The 18481-nt window shown below is 46.8% G+C and overlaps 2 protein-coding genes across 7 annotated transcripts in view; one reads left to right on the top strand and one right to left on the bottom strand.

The window, feature by feature from the left end:
• Positions 1-18481, top strand: part of LOC134207793 (glutamine-dependent NAD(+) synthetase) — a 363415-nt gene that overhangs the window by 121905 nt on the left and 223029 nt on the right. The window lies entirely within an intron of this gene.
• LOC134207791 (cytosolic carboxypeptidase 2-like) overlaps positions 1-18481 on the bottom strand; it is a 277167-nt gene that overhangs the window by 122521 nt on the left and 136165 nt on the right. For 2 of the 5 annotated variants that reach the window (XM_062683701.1, XM_062683700.1), the window contains exons 2-4: positions 17044-17225; positions 5484-5636; positions 706-1520 (exon numbers count right to left, since the gene is read on the bottom strand). In XM_062683701.1, the coding sequence (XP_062539685.1) occupies positions 706-1520; positions 5484-5636; positions 17044-17225 (1150 nt within the window). Of the gene's footprint in view, positions 1-705; positions 1580-5483; positions 5637-17043; positions 17226-18481 lie in introns of all 5 variants that reach the window. The other 3 variants (XM_062683702.1, XM_062683703.1, XM_062683704.1) reach the window with 2 other exon arrangements.

Below are 18481 nucleotides of genomic sequence, written 5' to 3'. Positions count from 1 at the left end.
GTCGTTGTCGACAGAAGAAAAATGACGGGGCAGATGACCAACCGGCAAAAACGCATAATTTTGCATCCTATAAATAGCGTCTGCTTTCTTAACTCGACCGACCTGCGGCCTGTTGTCCAAAATGTTGTTTTCCTACTAAGGTACATTGTTAGATTGTTGGACGTATTGGTTGATGATAATTCGAACAAACAGTTGACTTGTTACGGATGAAAAGATCGAATCGAATAACGCTGCGTTACAAACTAGCCTAGGTTCAAAACGCTCAAACAAATTAAACTCATGTGCCAAGCGCAAACCACGCTAACATATCTGCATTTCCTTAAATCTGACCTTTCCGAATGTCAAAATTAATCAAATGTCCAACAATTAGCGAATTACCTTTCGCCATGTTCGTTCCCACATTTAGCATCGCGCACACCCCCTCTTGAAAAACGCGCGCGCGTTTGCGGCGATGTTTGTTTCAAATAACGAGCATCGCGTGTAGCTGTCTCTCATAGATTTAGCGCAAAAACAAACTCTGGTTAAATAATGAGCAAAAAACTGAACCACTTGTTGAGTGAGTAGCCGACCGATGATGGTGGGCCGTGTGCTGCTGCCTTTCGCTTTCATTCGCAAACGTGACGTCCTCCGCCGGATCTGTGCCATTCGATTTTGGCGATTCCAAACAGGCTGAAATAACTGACAGAAATCATTAGACTGACTTACCGATAGACCATCTTGGCTTTGGTGTTCTTCACCCGGAAGTAGAACCACTGCGTGTGCCGGTTGGTGTACATGTCCGGCCGGAGGTACAGCTCGTAGTACGTTGGAGTGATTTTGATCGCCCGACCGAGGTTCCCGCTCTCGAACCGGGACTCGAACACCAGATCGTCCGGATCGAACGAGTTCGGGTGGGCCGTCGGTTGGGCTTTGGAGCCGCCCACCGTCGAGCGGCTAAACTGTGGAACGGAAGCAGTCGGTGATGAACCTTCATCGGTTGACGAGTGTGTGTCGGTGTCGAGTGGATTGTTGCTGTGCAGTGTGGCTGCTGTGGGGTTGAGGTGCAGCAGTGTTGGTGCCGATTGGATTTCGTGCTTGCTCTGCTCGCCCTCCGAGTCGTTATCGGATTCGGGGTCACTGGCGTAGAAGTTTGCCGTACTGGACGTCTTGCAACCACCGTTAGGGTTAGCTATGTGAGGTGACGTTCGGTCACCGCCCTGTTTTTGATCCTGATCATCGTCATCGTCCTCTTCGTCGTCTTTACCAGACGACTCCGAGGTTTTCGTCTGACGCAGAGGCTCAGGACAAGGCTGTTCCAAAGCCATTGTCCTCAGCTGTTCCCTGGTGAAGATTTCGGACTCGGCATTGATCTGATCGTAGTTTAGGTTTGTGTCGAATTCGTTGCGACCGTACCGTAGCACCCCGTTGTTTACCAATTCCTCGTCGGAGGACCCGCCTCCGTTGTCCTCATCGCTGTACCCGAAGTAGCGCCAGTTGGAATCATCGTCGAGATCCAGCACCGGACTGCTGTAGAAGCGAGCCTGCCCGGATGGAAAACCGTTACTCGCATCCGAATCATCGTCATGGTCAGTTTCATCGTCTAGAAATTGCGTCCGATTAGCTCGAGATTCGAAAGCATAGGTTTCGGTGGTGGATCGGGTTAGCTTGAGGCATCGGTTGTGAAGCTTTTCTGAAGTTAGTCGTGGTGGAGAGGTTGGCGAGTGACTCGGGGAGTTCGAAGAGCTATCACTGTTCTACTCTTAATTTTAGGGCGGTGTTTGAACGAGTGTTTTATGTTAGTGTGAAGAAGCGTAGCAAAAGAAAGACTCGCATCAGAGAATGGCTCACGAAACAGTGGTAATACAAACAACGAAAATGGGCATTTTAATCGGTCACTTCGGGGTCCGACGGATAGCGGAGGCATGTTTGGTTTTGGCGAGCAGAGCACATAGGTCACAATCATAACAACAACAAAGCCACCAACTCGCACAGCGTTTGTCATGCTGAACAGAACAATTGCAGTGTGTTTTGGTTGTGCAATTTTTTATTTTGGTTTTTTACTATCTCGAAGCAGTATAATCTTATTCTTACGACCATGTATATATTTTTTTTGTGAAGGTTGTAAAAATTCGGTTGAACATTTATATATTGTGTTCAGAGCCGTAGCATGGAATACTAGCGCCTTTGGCGAAACCATTAGTGAGCGCCCCTTACTAAACAATCAAAATAAAATGCAATATTTTACATTAAAAAAAAATTAATCCTATCCAAAAGAATTTTGAAGTTAACTGTCGTTATTCCCTTCGGAATCGGGTCGGGATTCCCTTCGGAATCCGGTCGGGATTCCCTTCGGAATCCGGTCGGGATTCCCTTCGGAATCCGGTCGGGATTCCCTTCGGAATCCGGTCGGGATTCTCTTCGGAATCCGGTCGGGATTCCCTTCGGAATCCGGTCGGGATTCCCTTCGGAATCCGGTCGGGATTCCCTTCGGAATCCGGTCGGGATTCCCTTCGGAATCCGGTCTGGATTCCCTTCGGAACTCGGTCGGGATTCCCTTCTGAACCCTGTCGGGATTCCCTTCGGAATCCGGTCGGGATTCCCTTCGGAATCCGGTCGGGATTCCCTTCGGTATCCGGTCGGGACTCCCTTCGGTATCCGGTTGGGATTCCCTTCGGAATCCGGTCGGGATTCTCTTCGGAATCCGGTCGGGATTCCCTTCGGAATCCGGTCGGAATTCCCTTCGGAATTCGGTCGGGATTCCCTTCTGAACCCTGTCGGGATTCCCTTCGGAATCCGGTCGGGATTCCCTTCGGAATCCGGTCGGGATTCCCTTCGGAATCCGGTAGGGATTCCCTTCGGAATTCGGTTGGGATTCCCTTCGGAATCCGGTCGGGATTCCGTTCGGAATCCGGTTGGGATTCCCATTGGAATCCGGTCGGGATTCCCTTCGGAATTCGGTCGGGATTCCCTTCTGAACCCTGTCGGGATTCCCTTCGGAATCCGGTCGGGATTCCCTTCGGAATCGTGTCGGGATTGCCTTCGGAATCCGGTCGGGATTCTCTTCAGATATCGATCAAGATTCCCTTCGGAATCCGGTCGAGATTCCCTTCGGAATTCGATCAAGATTCCCTTCGGAATCCGGTCGGGATTCCCTTCGGTCGGGATTCTCTTCTGAAATCTCTTCGGAATCTGGTCGGGATTACCTTCGGAATCCAGTCGAGATTCACTTCGGAATCCGGTCGGGATTCCCTTCGGAATCCGGTCGGGATTCCCTTCGGAATCCGGTCGGGATTCTCTTCGGAATCCGGTCGGGATTCCCTTCGGAATCCGGTCGGGATTCCCTTCGGAATCCGGTCGGGATTCCCTTCGGAATCCGGTCGGATTCCTTCCGAAATCAGGTCGGGATTCCCTTGGAATCCGGTCAGGATTCCTTCGGAATTCGGTCAGGATTCCTTCGGAATTCGGTCTGGATTCCCTTCGGAATCCGGTCTGGATTCCCTTCGGAATCCGGTCGGGATTCCTTTCGGAATCCGGTCGGGATTCCTTTCGGAATCCGGTCGGGATTCCCTTCGGAATCCGGTCGGGATTCCCTTCGGAATCCGGTCGGTATTCCCTTTGGAATCCGGTCGGGATTCCCTTCGGAATTCGGTCGGGATTCCCTTCGGAATCCGGTCGGGATTCCCTTCGGAATCCGGTCGGGATTCCCTTCGGAATCCGGTCGAGATTCCTTTTGGAATCCGGTCGGTATTCCCTTCGGAATCCGGTCGAGATTCCCTTCGGAATTCTATCAAGATTCCCTTCGGAATCCGGTCGGGATTCCCTTCGGAATCCGGTCGGGATTCCCTTCGGTCGGGATTCTCTTCTGAATCCGGTCGGGATTCCCTTCGAAATCCGGTCGGGATTCCCTTCGAAATCCGGTCGGGAATCCCCTCGGAATCCGGTTGGCATTCCCTTCGGAATCCGGTTGGCATTCCCTTCGGAATCCGGTTGGCATTCCCTTCGGAATCCGGTTGGCATTCCCTTCGGAATCCGGTTGGCATTCCCTTCGGAATCCGGTTGGCATTCCCTTCGGAATCCGGTCGGGATTCCCTTCGAAATCCGGTCGGGATTCCCTTCGAAATCCGGTCGGGATTCCCTGCGAAGTACGGTCGGGATTCCCTACGGAATCCAGTCGAGATTCCCTGCGGAATCCGGTCGGGATTCCCTTCGGAATCCGGTCGGGATTCCCTTCGGAATTCGGTCGGGATTCCCTTCGGAATCCGGTCGGGATTCCCTTCGGAATCCGGTCGGGATTCCCTTCGGAATCCGGTCGGGATTCCCTTTGGAATCCGGTCGGGATTCCCTTCGGAATTCGGTCGGGATTCCCTTCGGAATCCGGTCGGGATTCCCTTGGGAATCCGGTCGGAATTCCCTTCGGAATCAGGTCAGGATTTCATTCGAAATCCTGTCGCGATTTTCTTCGGAATCCTGCCGTGATTCCCTTCGGAATCCTGTCGGGATTGCCTTCGTATCCTGCCGGGATTCCTTCCGGAGTTTCTTGCAGAATCCTACTGGGATTCTCTTGCGTGTCCTACAAGGTTTTCTCCCGGAATCCTTCTGGGATTCCCTTCGGAATTTTTCCGGGATTATCTCCTGAATCCTACTGAGATTCGCTTCGGAATCCTGCCGGAATTTTCTGAAGAACCCTGTCTCAATTCTCTGTAGAATCCTCTCGGAATTTCGTGCGGAATCCTGTCAGAATTTCGCGTGGAAGTCTGTCGGAATTTTGTGGGGTAAACTGTCGGATATCTTTGCGGAATCCTGTTGCGGGGATTCCCTTGAGAGTTTTACCGGGATTTGCTTCGGAATTCTACCGGTATTTGTTCTGCAATAATGCCAAAATTTTCTGCGGAATCCTGTTGGGATTCTTTCCGCAATACTTCCGGATTCCTCTCACGAATCCTGCCGGGATTCTCTCCGGGAATTCGCAACAACTTTCTTTCACATTCAAATGTAAGCAAGAATATGTGTTCTTGCTTTGGCTCACATGGAAATCATGAAGCACACAGTAAAACAAGTTCAAAAAAATTCAACGGATAAATCCGTGGCTAGATTAATGGTTGGGAATAAGTTTTGTTTTTAAGGGTATCGAACAAATTGCCTAGTAGTGGGTAAAGCATAGCTCACTTGAAATTGACTTACTGGACAACCAAGATAAGATGAACATTCCTTACAATGATTAGTTTTTGGGTTCCGTCCGTGATGCGTTAGCTTTTGTTGAAATAGAACTGGTGATGTGGCATCCAAGTGTCGAATCACAATTAGTCGAAAGAATAAGAGCATACTGAAACGCCGTAATAAATATCGAGCAAAAGTAGTAATTTCCAATCAAGCCTTAATTAGCTTCGCCGCAATCCATTGCCTCAATCCAAGCACACACAAATCGACAAACGAAAACACTTCTGGAACTATGTAGCAGAGGAAGCCGTCGTCGCCGCCGCCGACAACGACGACGCTCGACTTACATAATGGACCGCGCTGGTCGGATTGTAGTTGAACACGATTACGCCGTTCTCCTCGCCCACGGGCCGCGGCTGGAGCTCCTTCCCCGTCGGCTGATAGTACGGCTCGGGCGTTTCCGGTGCGTAGTTGATGTGGTAAATCCGCTCCTCCAGGACCTGCCGAAAAAATCGAAAATGCAAATTCGAGGAATTAATATCGGTTAAGAACACGGCAGAAGTATAGCCCCCCATCCCCCATCTACAATCACGAAATAAAAGGATTGATTAGAATCTTGATACGGAGCCATTAAATCGGACCTGCTTGGTAACTCAATGGTACGGTATTGAATCTAAAGAAGTCGCATTTACATATGTAAAAGAGTTCGATCAACTTTCACCGGTTTTGTTTATAAATAGACTTCCAACCTCTTCGCGCGATGGAAGAAGTTGAGCATACCCACACTGGCCGGGGTAAAAGTTTCCAGCCGATTTCCAGAGCCGAGTGTAGAGCAAACAACCGGCACTGCTGCTGCTGTTGACTTAGATTGATTGAGTATTCGATTATTTGACTTTTACTGCTCCGCTCGAACGGAACGGATGGTGATGATGATTTGGGGTCGGAGCTCCGTGAGAGGAAGGAACACGACGACTACGCGCTGCGAAGTTTTCTTCTTGTTCCGCTTCTTTGGCGTCATTAGTTAGTGGCAGGAAGTCGGAAAACTGCTCTTTTGGCCATTCTAATGGCGCGGAAATTTGATTTACGAGTGGCGATAAAATGGTTCATTTATAGGCCCTTGCTCTTGGATTAGCTGGTGGTTGATGAGTATAGAAATTGAATATGTTGGAGAATTTATTTAGAAGTTCAGTCAGGATTTTCTTAGTGAGGTTTTCTATACCGATGCCTAAAATGGATTGGATTATTGATTAGCGTGCTTTAAGAATGTTTATGCAGCATATCGGCTAAAAAAGGTTTTGAACAATCAATGTGAAAGGTATTTAAGTTCCAATTCTATTTTCATAACAAACAAAATTTGATATAATAATTCATTCGTTAGTTCATTTCAGTCATTCCGTCAGTTATTCTCAAAAGAGTCTATCTATTATCGAGAAAAATTTGGAATATGCTCCATGAATTCGGCAGGTAGCGGTAGCGGGTCACTTTTTAGTGACTTGGTCACTTTTTTCGAGCATGTCACTAAAAAGTCTCTTTTTTCGTCCTCATGTCACTAAAGTCACTTTTTCTCGCAAAAAGTCACTATTTCCGACAATTTTGAAACTATCACTGTTTAAAAAAAAACTTAATGTATCCGTCGGATGATGCTTTGGTCATGGTGGAAATGAAATAACGAATCTTGGAAAAATTATCGCTCTGAAACTTCGCCAGCCATTTAACTCGCTGCTCTTATTAGCATTTCACCAGTAAATAATTGAAGGTGCAAGCAGGAGACCTGCCATAAAACTCAAACTCTATGCAGTAGGGGAAGGCGTGGAGACTTGATTCCTTGGGAGGCTTGATTCTCCCCTGTTTAATCGAGAACTAAAGTAGTATTGTTATAGCGTATTTTATAAAAGATCCTCTAGACAAATGATCGTTATGTGGCGAGTATTTTTTTTGAATGACAACCTTATTTACTCTATTATTTATTGTGTTTTGTTCCTCCTAAAGATGTTTTTAGTGGCCATTCAAAATTTGAACAACTTCTCCCAATAATGACCAAATGTTATCATTTATTCACAGCAATAAGCCATAAATATGAAAAATGATCTTCACTGATAGAAATGCCAACATTCTACCACAATTTCAGGAAATTTGGATTTTGAATTGTTGCCTCAATATGAGGAGATACAAAAATTGGCGAAAAAATTTAAGAAAATATAAATTGTTCTCAAGCGGCTTATTTTTTGTAGATTTAACAGATGTAATGAAGGGTTCGTTCTAAAAAAATATTTATTGAGTAGATATCATAGAAAGGAAATCTAGTCCCCCCATTTTTTAAAATTGCATGCGTTGTCGAAAACAACAAAAATCGTTCATGAATACGCACAGCAAGTCGGAAAATATGCGTATTTTAGAGAAAAAAAAAATTAAAAGTTCAGAGATCATGGTCCTGCATTATAAGCAGGAGGTCGAGCGTGCAAGCCCAGGCTCGTTGTACATGAATCTTCAATCTTTTTGTTTCGTTTTCTACCAAAACAATCCATACTGTTGTTTCTTCCGCACTAAAGATTCCAAAAACTTGCGTGACACCTATGACAAATCGTAGAGTTCGTTTCTTAGGTAAATGTTCGGCTAAACCAGTGGTCGTAATTTTCACTCATTCTCACGACACGAGAAGAGAATGCTCATTCACGCAGATTTTCGCCGAGAAATCATTTTTCGGGGAAGAAAAACAGGTCTTATGAGTGATAGCCATGTTTCGCTCACTTCCAGTGGCGTAAATATTTGATTTGCTCGCAAGACTACTCATAGTTTTGAGTAGTCCTGCTTTTGACTGATATTGAGTAAAATTTCCGTGGGTTTAAAAGAGAGGGCAATCAGAGTTTGTAGAAATAGATAACAAATTTATCAAACTTGTATACAAGTGCGAAAAAACAGATTCGGATAGGCAGCCCCACAGAGAAGTGATGATTTTCGCTTTGTTCTCGCTCATCTTGTGTTGCAGACCTCACTGCTGTGTAGAACAAGTTGAAATGCATCATCAGAACCAGTGCTTCCCGCGATTGGAGCTTTTTGAAAGAAATTTATCATGAGGTTCTGAGTTCGTTCTAAGAGAAAAGAGTGGTGAGTGAAAGATGTTTTCCGCCACAAATTACGAAAAAAAAAGATTCACCTTCGACCCAAAAACGCTTGATTTCGTCTCATCGAACTTGCAACTGAAACCAAAAGTACTATTTGGTAACTTTTTTTTGCAACTATTTGGTCCCTTTTTTCGTCAGCTCTGGTCACTAAAGTCACTATTTTGAGCGCCATCCGTCGCTACCAGCCCTGTAACTAGCAATTCAATTAGAAATTCCAATATTCAGTAAGAAATTCGTTCAATGTTTTAATAATATTTTTTTTAGAAGAAACAATACATTTCTAAATTAGTAATTCTTTGTAAGATTTATTGACAAACACCTTATTAACGTATTTGCATAAGTTTCCCTAAAAGAAGTTTACTATTTGTCTACATCTGAACCTACTGGAATTCATTTCTAATTCAACTAATTCATTCGAACAATTTCGTACAGGAAACCTTTCTGAATTCTTGACGGGAGTCCTATCCGGTTTCCGTGCGGTAATCCTTTTCGCATTCCGGACGTGAAGACTCTCTCGGTTTCGGACGGAAACTCTCTCCGGTTTCTTGACAGGAATCCTTTCCGGATTCCGAACGGAAATCTTTTCCAGATTCCAGACGGGAATCTTTTCTGGATTCCATACGGGAATCTTTTCTGAATTCCTGTCGAGAATCCTTTCCGGATTCCGGCCCAGAATCCGTTCCGGATTCCAGACAAGAATCCTTTCCGGATTCCGGACAAGAATCCTTGCCGGATTCCGGACGAAAATCCTTTCCAAACGGGAATCTTTTATGGATTCCTGTCGAGAATCCTTTCTGTATTCCAGGCTGGAATCCTTTCCGCATTTCGGACGGAAATCCTTTCCGGATGGGAATCCTTTTCGGATTCCGGATGGGAATCCTTTCCGGATTCCAGATGGGAATCCTTTCCAGGTTCCGGATGCGAATCCTTTCCGGATTTCGGATGCGAATCCTTTCCGGATTTCGGATGGGAATCCTTTCCGGATTTCGGATGGGAATCCTTTCCGGATTTCGGATGGGAATCCTTTCCGGATTCCGGATGGGAATCCTTTCCGGATTCCGGATGGGAATCCTTTCCGGATTCCGGATGGGAATCCTTTCCGGATTCCGGATGGGAATCCTTTCCGGATTCCGGATGGGAATCCTTTCCGGATTCCGGATGGGAATCCTTTCCGGATTCCGGATGGGAATCCTTTCCGGATTCCGGATGAGAAACCTTTCCGGATTCCGGATGGAAATCCTTTCCGGATTCCGGATGGGAATCCTTTCCGGATTCCGGATGGGAATACTTTCCGGATTCTGGATGGGAATCCTTTCCGGATTCCGGATGGGAATCCTTTCCGGATTCCGGATGGGAATCCTTTCCGGATTCCGGATGGGAATCCTTTCCGGATTCCGGATAGGAATTCTTTCCGGATTCCGGATGGGAATCCTTTCCGGATTCCGGATGGGAATCCTTTCCGGACGGGAATCCTTTCCGGATTCCGGATGGGAATCCTTTTCGGATTCCGGATGGGAATCCTTTCCGGATTCCGGATGGGAATCCTTTCCGGATTCCAGATGGGAATCCTTTCCGGATTACGGATGGGAATCCTTTCCGGATTCCGGATGGGAATCCTTTCCGGATGGGAATCCTTTCCGGATTCCGGATGGGAATCCTTTCCGGATTCCGGATGAGAATCCTTTCCGGATTCCGGATGGGAATCCTTTCCGGATTCCGGATGGGAATCCTTTCCGGATTCCGGATGGGAATCCTTTCCGGATTCCGGATGGGAATCCTTTCCGGATTCCGGATGGTAATCATTTCATGATTCCGGATGGGAATCCTTTCCGGATTCCGAATGGAAATTCTTTTCAAATTCTGGATGCGAATCCTTTTCGGATTCTGGATGCGAATCCTGTGCGGATTCCGGGACTCCAATCGGCATTCCGGACAGAAAACCTATCCGGATTCTGGACGGGAATACTATCCGGATTCCGAACGAGAATCCTATCCGGATTCCGAACGGGAATCCTATCTGGACTCCGCGCGGGAATCTGAATTCCAGACGGGAATCTTTTCTAGATTCCAAACGAGAATCTTTTCTGGATTCCTGTCGAGAATCCGTTCCGGTTTCCAGACAAGAATCTTTCCGGATTCCGGACAAGAATCCTTTCCGGATTCCGGACAAGAATCCTTGCCGGATTCCGGACGAAAATCCTTTCCGGATTGCGAACGGAAATCTTTTCCAGATTCCAAACGGGAATCTTTTCTGGATTCCAAACGGGAATCTTTTATGGATTCCTGTCGAGAATCCTTTCCGGATTCCGGATGGGAATCCTTTCCGGATTCTGGATGGGAATCCTTTCCGGATTCCGGATGGGAATCCTTTCCGGATTCCGGATGGGAATCCTTTCCGGATTCCGGATTGGAATCCTTTCCGGATTCCGGATGGGAATCCTTTCCGGATTCCGGATGGGAATCCTTTCCGGATTCCGGATGGGAATCCTTTCCGGATTCCGGATGGGAATCCTTTCCGGATTCCGGATGGGAATCCTTTCCGGATTCCGGATGGGAATCCTTTCCGGATTCCGGATGGGAATCCTTTCCGGATTCCGGATGGGAATCCTTTCCGGATTCCGGATGGGAATCCCTTCCGGATGGGAATCCTTTCCGGATGAAAATCCTTTCCGGATTCCGGATGGGAATCCTTTCCGGATTCCGGATGGGAATCCTTTCCGGATTCCGGATGGGAATTCTTTCCGGATTCCGGACGGGAATCCTTTCCGGATTCCGGATGGGAATCCTTTCCGGATTCCGGATGGGAATCCTTTCCGGACGGGAATCCTTTCCGGATTCCGGATGGGAATCCTTTCCGGATTCCGGATGGGAATCCTTTCCGGATTCCGGATGGGAATCCTTTCCGGATTCCGGATGGGAATCCTTTCCGGATTCCGGATGGGAATCCTTGCCGGATTCCGGATGGGAATCCTTGCCGGATTCCGGATGGGAATCCTTGCCGGATTCCGGATGGGAATCCTTGCCGGATTCCGGATGGGAATCCTTGCCGGATTCCGGATGGGAATCCTTGCCGGATTCCGGATGGGAATCCTTTCCGGATTCCGGATGGGAATCCTTTCCGGATTCCGGATGGGAATCCTTTCCGGATTCCGGATGGGAATCCTTTCCGGATTCCGGATGGGAATCCTTTCCGGATTCCGGATGGGAATCCTTTCCGGATTCCGGATGGGAATCCTTTCCGGATTCCGAACGGGAATCCTTTCCGGATTCCGGACGAGAATCCTTTTCGAATTCCGGACGGGAATCCTTTTCAGATTCCAGATGGAATCCATTTCGGATTCCAGACGGGAATCCTTTTCGGATTCGGATGGGAATCCTTTCCGGATTCCGGATGGGAATTCTTTCCGGATTCCGGACGGGAATCCTTTTCGGGTTCCGAACGGGAATCCTTTTCAGATTTTGGATAGGAATCCTTTCCGGGTTCCGGACGGGAATCCTTTCTGGATTCCGGACGGATTCCGGATTCCGGATGGGAATCCTTTACGGATTCCGGATGGGAATCCTTTCCGGATTCCGGACGCGAATCCTTTTCGGATTCCGAACGGGAATCCTTTTCGGATTCCGCACTGTTATCTTTTCCGGATTCCGGACGAGAATCCTTTCCGGATTCCGGACGGGAATCCTTTCCGGATTCCGGACGGGAATCCTTTCCGGATTCCGGACGGGAATCCTTTCCGGATTCCGGACGGGAATCCTTTCCGGATTCCGGACGGGAATCCTTTCCGGATTCCGGATGGGAATCCTTTCCGGATTCCGGACGGGAATCCTTTCCGGATTCCGGATGGGAATCCTTTCCGGATTCCGGATGGGAATCCTTCCCGGATTCCGGATGGGAATCCTTTCCGGATTCCGGATGGAAATCCTTTCCGGATTCCGGATGGGAATCCTTTCCGGATTCCGGATGAGAAACCTTTCCGGATTCCGGATGGGAATCCTTTCCGGATTCCGGATGGGAATCCTTTCCGGATTCCGGATGGGAATCCTTCCGGATTCCTTTCCGGATTCCGGATGGGAATCCTTTCCGGGTTCCGGATGGGAATCCTTTCCGGGTTCCGGATGGGAATTCTTTCCGGATTCCGGATGAGAATCCTTTACGGATTCCGGATGAGAATCCTTTACGGATTCCGGATGGGAATCCTTTCCGGATTCCGGACGCGAATCCTTTTCGGATTACGCACTGGAATCTTTTCTGGATTCCGGATGGAAATCCTTTCCGGATTCCGGATGGAAATCCTTTCCGGATTCCGAATGGGAATCCTTTCCGGATTCCGGTCGGGTTTTTTTCCGGATTTCGGATGGGAATCCTTTCCGGATTCCGGATTTGAATCCTTTCCGGATTCCGGATTTGAATCCTTTCCGGATTCCGAATGGGAACCCTTTCCGGATTCCGGACGAGAATCCTTTTCGGATTCCGAACGGAAATCCTTTTCGGATTCCGCACGGGAATCCTTTACGGATTCCGGATGGGAATCCTTTCCGGATTCCGGATGGGAATCCTTTCCGGATTCCGGATGGGAATCCTTTCCGGACTCCGGAGGGGAATCCTTTCCGGATTTCGGATTCCGGATGGTAATCGTTTCATGATTCCGGATGGAAATCCTTTCCGGATTCCGAATGGAAATTCTTTTCGGATTCTGGATGCGAATCCTTTTCGGATTCTGGATGCGAATCCTGTGCGGATTCCGACTGTGTCCGACTCCAATCGGGATTCCGGACAGAAAACCTATCCGGATTCTGGACGGGAATCCTATCCGGATTCCGAACAAGAATCCTATCCGGATTCCGAATGGGAATCCTATCTGGACTCCGCGCGGGAATCCTATGCGGATTCCAGACGGGAATTTTATCCGTACTTTGGGCGAGAATCCTATCTGGATTCCGGGCGGGAATCCTATCTGGATTCCGGACGGGAATCCTATCCGTATTCTGGACGAGGATCCTATCCAGATTCAGGATGAGAATCATATCTGGAATCCGGACGTATATCCTGTCCGGACTCCGGGCGGATTCCGGACGATAATCCTATTCGGATTCCGGACGAGAATCCTATCCGGATTCCGGACAGGGATCCTCTCCAGATTCCTGACGAGAATCCTCTCCAGATTTCGGACGGGATTCCTATCCGGACTCCGGGCGGGAATCTAATCCGGATTCCGGGCGGGAATCCTATCCGGATTCCGGACGAGGATTCCGGATGAAAAAGCTATCCGGAATCCGGGATGGGAAACCTATCCGGATTCTGGATGGGAAACCTTTCCGTATTCCGGATGGGAAACCTATTCGGGTTCCGGATGGGAAACCTATCCGGATTCCGGGTGGGAATACTTTTCGCAGTCCGGACGGGAATCCTATCCGGACTTCGTGCGGAAATCCTATCCGGATTCGGACGGGGATCCTATCCGGATTCCAGACGGGCATCTTATCCGGTTTCCGGACGGGAGTCCTATCCGGATTCTGGACGGGAATCCTATCCGTATTCCTTACGCATTCCAAACGAGAATCTTTTTCGGATTTCATACGATTTTTTTCCGGATTCCGTACGAGAATGCTATCCGGATTCCGAATGGAGCTCTATTCCGGATTTCGGACGAGGATCCACTCCGGATTTCGGTCGGAATTCGTCTCCGAGTTCCGGTCGAGAATTCTTTTTGGATTCTGGTCGGAGATCCTTTCTGGATTCCAGATGGGTATCCTCTTCGAATTTCGGACGAGAACATCCTCCTGATTCTGGACGGGAATCCTTTCCGGATTCCGGACGAGAATCCCCTCTCGATTTCGAACGGAGATCCGTTCCGGACAATGATCCCTTTCCGGATTTAAGTCGGCAATCCTCTCCGGATTCTGGACTAGGATCCACTCCGGATTCCTGTCGGAGATCCATTCCGGAATCCAGACGGGAATCCCCTCCTCGGATTCCAGACGAGAACCCTCTCCTGTATTCGACATGAATACTATCCGGATTCCGGAAGAGAATCATTTTAGGATTCCGATAGAGAATTCTTCCCAGATTCCGAACTGAGAATTTTTTTCCGGTTGCAGAACGAAAATCCCTTTCAGATTCCGAACAAGAAGCCTTCCATGATTTCGAACGAGTATCCTTTTCGGATTATGGTCGGAGATCCTTTCTGGATTCCAGACGGGTATCCTCTTCGGATTTCGGACGAGAACCCACTCCGGATTCTGGTCGGAGATCCTTCCTGAATTTCAGACGGGAATCCTTTTCAGATTCCGAACGAGAATCCTGTATTTTGAACGGGAGTCCTGTTCTGGTTCCGGATAGGAATGTCCTTCGGATTTCGGATGAGAATCCTTTCCGGATTTCGAAATGGAATCCTCTCCGCATTGTGGACGAAATTGCTCTCTGAATTTCAAACGGAAATCCTCTCCGGATTTCGGTCTGGAATACTTTCCGGGTTCCGGACGAGAGGCGTTTCCGGATTTGAGTCGGAGATCTTTTCTGGATTTCGGAAGGGAATTCTCTTCGGATTTCGGACGGGAATCCTCTATGGATTTAGAACAGGAATCTTTTCCCGGTTCCGGACGGAAAACATATCTGGATTCTGGACAGGAAGCCAAATTTCTGAATTCCGAACGAGAATCCTCTCCAGAGAATTCCCCACGGATTCCGGATACGTATCCTTCACGGATGGGGCCCTCCTTAGTCGTGCGGCAAGACGCGCGGCTACAAAGCAAGACCATGCTGAGGGTGGCTGGGTTCGATTCCCGGGGCCAGTCTAGGCTAGGTCTCTACTTCCCTGGACATAAAAGTATCATCGTGTTAGCCTCATGATATACGAATCCAAAAATGGTAATCTGGCTTAGAAACCTCGCAGTTATTAACTGTGGAAGTGCACAATGAACACTAAGCTGCGAGGCGGCTCTGTCCCAGGGTGGGGATGTAATGCCAATAAGAAGAAGAAGAAGAATACTTCACGGATTTCCGATTGGAATCTCTCACAGATGCCGGGATGGGAATCCTTGCATTCCGGATGGGAGCCCTTCACGGATTCCGAATTGGAATCCTTCACGAATTCCAGAAAGGAATCCTTCATGGTTTCCGGATGAAAATCCTCCACGAATTATCTGGATAGGAATCCTCCAAGGATTATGGATAGGAATTCTCCAGTGATTACGGATGAAAATCCTCCGCGAATTCAGGATGCTAATTCGCCACGGAGTCCAGATTGGAATGTTTGGCGGATTCCGGATATGAATCCTCGATGGATTCTGGAAGAAAATCTTCCAAGGTGTGCAAACTATGGAAACAAGAATCCATTTAAAATTCCGAACGAAAATTGCAAACATTGCAAACTATGCAAACAGTACAAATGATGAACTTTCTCTCACAATAAATTCAAGAAGACCAATTACCATTCGTTGATATCAAAAAGCATATTTAAAATGGAATCTCTAAAACTTTCTAAAAGTATTGTCTGTCGGATTTTGTAAGAAAACCCTCAAACAATTTCGAGATCGATTCCTGCAAGGAGTAATATTTGATCGATTTATCTTAGTAATATTTGTTAATTTCTCTATATATTGTCATAACAATTTTGAAAGACAAAATCATTAGTGTCAGTGATTTGTCACAACTACCATAAATACTAAAAATAAGAGTACACTAATTGCTACTAATTCTACCACCTGTCCCAGCAAATGTCATTTGCGCTCCTATGAAACAGATCTGATCAGCTGCGACCGCCTTTTTCCGTCATCCCAACAATGTTCCGATCGCAAAAAAGGCCAATCTTCATAATTACCAACAGCTGTGCGACTTATTCCCATTCGCGCTTGTTCCGTTATCGTTATACATTTTTTGCCACAACGTTATCCAATGCCAACCGACGACCGACAGAAAACTCAAAACAAACACAACTCATAATGACATTAAATTTTCCTTCCGAGCAGCAGCCGAATCCAATTTGAATTCGAATTTAAATATTAAGAAGCGGATTCATTCAACTGGAAACTTTCTTAATAATAATTTTCAGGTGATGAAATTATGCAAAGTTTTCCATTGCAAATCTTATAACCAATCGGATTCTTTGTAACCAAGTTGCAATACCAATTCTCAACCCATACAAATTGCTTAAAAGTTCAAGCTAGATCACCGTCAAGTAAATATAAGAACGATAAAACAACACGGCCAGGCGCCCGTGATTCTCGCGAATCGGATCTGGCTTGAGAACGTGTAGGCAGTCGGTGTTGCACACGGCGAGACCGGATTTGGCCTTTCAAAATAAACACGACTCGCCCTCGGCCCCACCATCGCATCGCATCGTTCCCACTGCCAACAACTGCCACTAGGCGACCGGATCAGAGCGCAGTTCGATTTAACGACCGGCGGCGACCACCTTCCAAAGCCGATCAGCGGTGGTGGTCAGCTGGGAGTCGTAAACAAAAGAAAATTTGAATTAGGGTGATGGGTTGGTTCGGAGTAGATAATACTGACAAGATGCTGCAGAACAGCACTTTCTAAATGACTCAAGTTGTAAACTGGGTTCGAAACCCTACCTTGTCCATTTCGTTCTCACTGAATGCATTCGGGGAACTCAATCGAATTATTCCATTCAAATTTAGCACCAACAAAAACACCAACCGGCAATGGCTAATTGTGCCAAATTAACAGTTCCGCGATGGAAACGCATGGTCGATTACTGAGTGAAATTAGCAATCATTGGATGGAGCGAAGTTGATTTTTTTAATGTTTTTAATGGCAGCTTACCTGGCACTCGATTGGCCATCTGGGGGCTTGCTGGGGGCAGTCATAGTCCCGTTCCTTCGGCAGTGCGAAAAGTTCCCGCGGTTCCTTGAGGCGAGCGATCGGCCGGAGCGTCTTCGAGTCGGTGTTGACCTCCAGCTGGTTGGTCTTGAGGCTGTTCGAGAGGAAGCTGCCGAGGTAGCCGGCTGAAATGGGGAAGGGAGAAACAGTTGCGTTATGATATGATAGTTCAACCTTTTTATCTATTTAGTAATAATAAATTACGTTAAATTTTTCAAATATCGTAAGGTACACTGGGGGAAGTGGAAAAAGGGGGTAAGTGTAAAAATCGACTCGAAAAATTGGAATTGTACATACTTTACAGTTTTTACCACACCATAACATTGTGCAAGAATATACTTTGATGCCGACACTAAAGATTCCCCAAACACACGCGATTCTACCGCTTGGCGACAGCGATTCTGTCGCCGTTAGTATGAAAGCGTAAATAGAACATTGCCTGCAGCGACCCAACGATATAATCGCGGCGACTAGTTGTCGCCGTCGCGGCGATGTAATCGTTTAGGTCTGGGGGTGCCTTAATACTATATTAAAATTTGTATAATACATTCACTAACACGGTTAACGCTTGAACTGTCATTTTAGGTTTCGCGTGAAGTTAATTTTTGCATTCATAAAATCAATTCTTATTTGCACACATTGTCCCTTTTTCCAGTGAATTTGATTCACAAGTGATCATTATAATACAATTAAACTAATCACATTAAATTTTGGTTTGTACCATGAAAGCAAAAAAATTAAAGATTTCACACTTACCCCTGGTATCAAACACTGCGGGGGAAGTGGAAAATGTTCTGATCACGCAAATTTTTCCTTCCCTCCAGGGTTTATTTTGATAGCTGCGAATATTAATATGTTCCTTCTTTGTTATCATTGTGATTTCAGTGGTGATTGGACTAATGTACATAAGAAAACGCCTGATTAATACACCTATCGGTGTTAATGCCTTTCACATGTTTTATATATGAAAAATATGTATGAGAAAGAAAATAATAGCACCGGTAGGTGAATATATTCCATAATTCACATTCATTTATATTTATAGCAAGTTTTGCCGTTGAATGCATTTTTTTGTGCGAACAAATTGGTCAAAGGCAAGTGCTTAAAAATAGGAGATAATTTTGTAAGTGTTTTGCGCACACACATACATTCAAACACGTACACACAGACATCACCTCAATTCGAGTCGAGTCAAGTACGAGACACTGAAGACGACCTTACTGTTGAGGTCGAAATACGTATCTGTCAAGGTACAATTAAGTGGGGGAATTAAATGGGATTGTACAAACTCGTCTTATGACAAGCGTTAAAATCATTTGATTAGTTTGTAAGCCCCATTTTTCCTATAAAAAGTTCATCTTTCTGGCGAACCTATAGATTT

Source organism: Armigeres subalbatus, chromosome 1 (genome assembly GCF_024139115.2).
Source record: "Armigeres subalbatus isolate Guangzhou_Male chromosome 1, GZ_Asu_2, whole genome shotgun sequence".
In the NCBI taxonomy this organism is placed as follows: Eukaryota; Metazoa; Arthropoda; class Insecta; order Diptera; family Culicidae; genus Armigeres; species Armigeres subalbatus.
This window is presented reverse-complemented; position numbering and strand designations above follow the sequence as displayed.